At 39.8% G+C, this 6000-nt stretch overlaps 1 protein-coding gene across 2 annotated transcripts in view; it reads right to left on the bottom strand.

Moving 5' to 3' along the window:
• GSG1L (GSG1 like) overlaps window positions 1-5732 on the bottom strand; it is a 110262-nt gene extending 104530 nt beyond the window's left edge. For both annotated transcript variants that reach the window (XM_069985392.1, XM_069985391.1), the window contains exon 1: window positions 5209-5732. In XM_069985392.1, coding sequence (XP_069841493.1) covers window positions 5209-5512 — 304 coding nt within the window. In that variant the 5' untranslated portion in view covers window positions 5513-5732. The remainder of the gene's footprint in view (window positions 1-5208) is intronic.
• Between the last annotated feature and the right edge of the window lie 268 nt (window positions 5733-6000).

Raw genomic sequence — 6000 nt, forward strand, 5'->3', positions numbered from 1 at the left:
ATTTATTTGAATTATTAATAATGATTTTAGTCCCCCTATGGGACATCCATATGCTCTTATTTTATACAGTACACTGCAATATGTACAGTACATGTTCTATCAGTCTGATGATGTACTACTGATCGCAGTGTGCTGTCACTCTCATAATTTACTAGGCTGTACTAATAGATGTGACATGGCAACCACAGAGGCCCGAGAAAGCCCATGGCTGCCATGACAACTGCTCAGCTTCCTGTGATTCCATTTTGGGGAGGCCGATGCATGTGACAGGACCGACATCTGCTAAATAACCCTCTCCATACTCCCTAAGTCCACCATAAATGTATAGTGGATGTCCCCAAAATAATCCCAGCTTGCCTCTTCCCACCACTGAAGAGCGACCTCTGCACAATGTATGCTATACACACCCTATATGCAAACCATGTAACTAATATTTAGATCTGACCCTGTAGAGTCACAAAATTTCATTTTGTAGAAAGCCATTTGCTGACAATGTAATTCTTCATTCCTTCAGCTGCCTTCAGTTCATATTCAAGGGCATCTCAGTAGAGGAATCTACTAAATCCAGACACCTAAGCACTGACATTGGTTTTAATTGAACTGTAAAATGTTCATTTACCTACTAGGACGTCTGCTCTTACACACATTGTTAGTGGCTAGGGCTAGCGCTTGTTATTTACCGCCATTTGTCTTCTGCACCTGGACCGTCATTGTTTCAAGTGCAGGTGCTCTCCGACAATTATTGGCCGTTTGGCACTACTCATGGCTGCAATAGCCTGTGTAAGAGGACCTTCAGGCTATTTTCTTACTCTGTATTTCAGCCATTTTCTGAGACATAACATGGCTTAAAAATGGCTGCTTAACCTCTTTTTAAAAAATGGCTAAAAAGGCATAAAATGCATAAAATGATATGAAAATAACTCTTAGTTCCACATAGTTTAATTTTACATCTGTATCTTTTTATGAACATAAAACTAAGTGCTAGATTACTAGTCAATATACATTGTCTGTTTGGTGCATATTATGGGACTTTTTATGCTGTGTTCAGTCATCAAGTCAGAATGATATCTGCAGCATCAAATCTGCAGCAGATCCTGTACATGTGAACGGACCCTTAGGCTATGTTCACACAACGTACTTTTTATGAAAAGAACGCGTGCTGTATTCAATTTACACTACAGCTGTACTTTTCATAATGAAATGATTTGCACTGAAGTCAATGCACGCATTGACCAATGTTCACACAATGTAGTGAACAAAATAGCCGTAGTTCAACTGAGCAGGAAAAATAATGAACATGTCAATTTTTTCTGTCAGTTTTTTTGTTCACACACAGTACTTTTTCTTTGCATTGAAGTCAATGGAATTTTATTACAGGACACACCCAAACGGGACAGCGGTCAATGTTGAGCTAATATAATGTTCCTACAGCTGATATTGCAATGTGAGTAGGAGGAACAATGGAAGTTGTTGACACTCAAAACAACGGCCGCTGTTTTGAGGCCAAACAATGGCCGTTGTTTGTAGAGTGTGTGAACATAGCCTTAAGGTCCCAAAAAGCTTCATTTGCAAAAAAGGAAATACAAAAATAAAGGTTTAGGGTGCCTTCACACCTACCGACTCGCAGCGTTAATAACACTGCTAGTCGGCTAGGTCCTGGCAGATCACTGTCAGTACATAAACGCAGCGGTCTGAACGACCGCTGCGTGTATGTAAATCTGTCGGCCGCTTAACCCCTTCTGATGCCGGCCGCCTCCTGCTCCGCTCTGTATACATACCTCCTCGCTCCACGGGGTCCCGGCGTCCTGCTCTCATGCCCGGCCAATCAGTGTGTTGCCCTGCCGCAGCCACTGATTGGCCGGGCGGGAGAGCAGGACCCCGTGGAGCGAGGAGGTAATGTATACAGAGCGGAGCGGGAGGCGGCCGGCATCAGAAGGGGTTAAGCGGCCGGCAGATTTACATACACACAGCGGTAGTTCAGACCGCTGCGTGTATGTACTGACAGTGATCTGCCAGGACCTTAAGTGTGAAGGCACCCTAACAAAAGATTACAAAGGGCAGAAAAAAAAGGTTTCAGACAGGCGTACATTTTCCCCATGATTTACACCTGCTAGCAGACATAAATCATGATGAATCAGGTGCAGGAGAAGGCCACACTTCCTTCCCACCTTGTTTTGTCCCACTGCCCACCCTATAGGTGAACAGGGCTTACACTTGAAAATAATTCCAGATATTTGCACAAACCGAGTGATTTCTGCAATAATCTGTGATTATTTTCTCGGATTTGCCAGGTGAGGCTTGATAAATCTGGGCATAAGAGAATTTGAAAAAATGCAACCCCCCCCCCCAGTCCTAATAGTAGGAAAAATAAAATGTTAATACAGTACATTCTCAGACCTTCCTCTCATGTGAATAAGCTAGATTTACACATTGCCGATTTAACTATTGTGTATAGATGTGAAGAGATCAAAAGTTATATACAAGGCAGCCTGATATTTTGAATAAGCGAGCACTGTTCTGCTAGATTGGCGCTCACTTTCTGAGCCTATTATGTGGCTCAGTAATGGTTAGCAATGTCCATCTAGCCTTTGCGTTGAGAGTAAAATAATTAACTTTATACAAACCTCTCCATGCTCCCCAGTGTTCTTCTCGCTTCTGTCCATTGCCCGCAGATCCGGTCTCTGAAGTGAGAGGCCACTTAGTCCATCACTGGCTAAGATGGGACAGCACAGTGATTGGCTGAATGGCCTGTCACTTCATAGACTGGTATGCAAGCTTTAGAGGAGGCGTGGAGCGGGCAGAAGCAATGTGCGCCCGGCAGCCGATGATTTTTAGGCAGGACCAAAGTACATGATCAGCCAATCGCCGTCTTTAGTACACTGAGTGATAATCTGCTGAATTGACCTGATTCGGCAGATTGATGCTCCCTTAATTTATAGAAAATAGTAGGTGTACTTTTAGGCTATCCAAACACCTTAGAAGAATCTTTTGGCACCCACCAATTGGACATCACAAAGGCATATCTTTACTTTCGTTACAAGATCTCAAGACACAGACATCCAATTGCATATTCCCGATGTCCAAGTCCCGAAACGGTAATCGATTACAGCTGTTAATTTATACCTAGTGTGCACTGCCATTCAATTTCCCATTGATTTCAATGGAGCACATTTTCACATTAAACAATACTGCTGTATTCTTATTTTCTTTTACTGTGTTAACATGAATGTTTTTCAATATTAAAAATATCTAACTCAAAGCTCTATAGTTAACATAATGACATAATTAATGTTATTTAAAAAAAAATGTGCAACACATTGTATAAATCATAGAAATTTAGTTTCGTTTAAAACTCTGCATTTCAGTTGTAATGGTCCTGAGCTATCTGAGCTATGAATCCTTTGTTAACATTTTTGTAAGTATTCATTTTTGCCAGGGATTCATGTATCTATATCTGCCCATTTATATAACTGATCGGCGATGGGTAGGTTGGAGCAATCTTATTGGAAATGGTCCCAACTTATAACAGTTTTTTTTTTTTTAGAATATTTGCCCTTTAGCATGGCATTTAGACTAGGCTGTGTGCTTGTTGGGTGCCTCCTTCTTTTCTTCTTTTTACATCTTGGATGGGCATCACCAGGTACTGCCATATACATAGTTAACATGTAGTATACTGTATATAGAGTTAATAGATATGTACTTCTTTTCAATGAGGTGGAATACACTTGTCTAATCTAGTAATGTTTTGTAGACTATTGTGCACTATTGTGCATTGTGCATTCAAAATAAAATTATATATATATACACACACATATATATATATATACATACATATATCTACATTGACCGTATACCTTTTAACCTGTGAAAAATTAGCAACATATACATGCTTTGCTAGGCAGTGACTCAGCCTATGCCAGTAATATATCTTCTTTGCCATCTGTGTTCAGATCCGTTTTACTGATTTTGGAAATCCCATAAAGGACATGGAGCATATGAAGCCTGGCCAGCTGGAAGATACAGCGCACCGCAGGTGTCAATGTTACTTTCAAGACCAGGCCAGAAAAGTGTGTCCCAGCTGTCTTTTCTGCTTGAGGTCCTGCACTCATCAGTAGTGTAGTCTCCTGCCATAGTATACAAGTGAGTGGAATAAACAACACTTAAAGGGACACTACCGGTTGAAATCACTTAAGAAAAAAACTAGTCTGCAAGACTTTCTACAACTCTGGAATGGAAAAGAGGTGGAGCTTTTCAACTTTTGTCTAGAGACCTGCTGTAAGGATTTCTTAGATCTTTTGGTGGGTTTCCATTATAGACAGCAGAGTAAAAGGAACATTTATTTTGCTACTATATGCCTACTATATGGTAAATAATTGTAGGTAGAACGTTTAAAACAAGACTTAAAAAAATAAATAAATATATATATATATATATATATATATATATATATATATATATATATACACACACACACACATGAGAGCCATAAATACCAATAGCATGCTGGAATAACATAAAATATGCATAAAAGTCTACCAATTTAATTTACCAAGTTATTGATGAGTCTGGCAGAAATCAACCACTTTACATTGGCAAACTTTTCTTTCTTTTTTTTTTAAGCAGAATTAGATTGGTTTGTCTATAGGTGAATTATTACTCCCCGTCTCTGTAATGTAATTACAGCTGTGAACCTTATCATAATTTATCGCTTATGGAAATAGAGCTGAAATCAACAAGAATAAAATAAACCCTCTCACATATTGTCAGACCTTTCCCATTGTTACTGTCTTCTTATTTATAACCTGGTTAATTGAGACTCATTTGCATTTTTAATAAAACAAAAAGCTGATTTCTGAGCGGCGTAATATAAGACGGATTTCATTAATCACCCAAAGGTGTGATTGAGCAATTACTAATCAGGCGGCACTCACCAAAACAGCAACAGGCAGCCAAGCCTCAGATTAAGGCTACATATTCCCTTAATCTTTCTCTTGACCTTTAGGTCCTTAGAGTAAGCAGTGCAATAAACTGCACCGAATCACAAAGAAATAATGCAAAACCATTGCATATACAATGAGATAGGACAGATGTGCATACAGCTTTCAAGCAGCAGTCAGCAATAATTCTGTATTGTACGAGGCAAGAACAGATTTTACATGAGCCGGATGCAAGTGACGACAGCAATCAAATGAATTCATATTAACTTACCAGATCCATTGATATTTTCCTCGCAGGAGTACCATATCCCTGTGTGAAAGTATCTGAAGAGAAACCTGTCATCCCCTGTCTCCCAGCTGTAGTGAACCACATTGGGGTTGGTCTCATTATGACTCTCATCACCATTGTAGTTGATACAGTTTGTCTTCCTGCCTTTTCCACAGTTTGGCTTAGGCACCCTCTGTGTCCCCTCGCACCAGTATGTTGTAATGAAAGCTGTAGTTGAAAACAAAAGGGCTACTAAGTTCAAACACACAGCAAGCAGGGCTCTGTGTCTTCTCTTTGATTTCCTCATTATTCACCCATGCCCAAATGACATGCAGTTTGAGTAGTGATGCAGAAACCCTTTCAGTTCTGTTTCCTGTCTTCCAAACATATATGCAAATCCACTTTCCAACTAAGCTGCGACAAGGATGAAAAGAGCATTTAGCCACCGATATGACACTGTCGTGCAATTGTAAATATGCTGCAGATAAGACGCCAAGTGATGCACTCCAGCTACCTAAAGATGTCACAGTGTGGCGATAAGATCATATGTGCTCTGCCTCTCAGGAAGCAGGGATGCTGAGTTAAAATCTGTTAACATGAGCACATGATATTGAGAGGTCTGGAAAGCCTCCAATGGGAGACACCTGCAGGCTGATTGGTTTCTTTGTCATTGTAGCCTAGTTAGAATATAAATAAAGAATGAAGTCACACAACACACCGCTTGTTTTTTTTTTAATAAAACACCATAATTTTGAATAAATATCATGCATTAATAACAATAATAATAGTAATACT

Source organism: Dendropsophus ebraccatus, chromosome 9 (genome assembly GCF_027789765.1).
Source record: "Dendropsophus ebraccatus isolate aDenEbr1 chromosome 9, aDenEbr1.pat, whole genome shotgun sequence".
Classification (NCBI taxonomy): domain Eukaryota; kingdom Metazoa; phylum Chordata; class Amphibia; order Anura; family Hylidae; genus Dendropsophus; species Dendropsophus ebraccatus.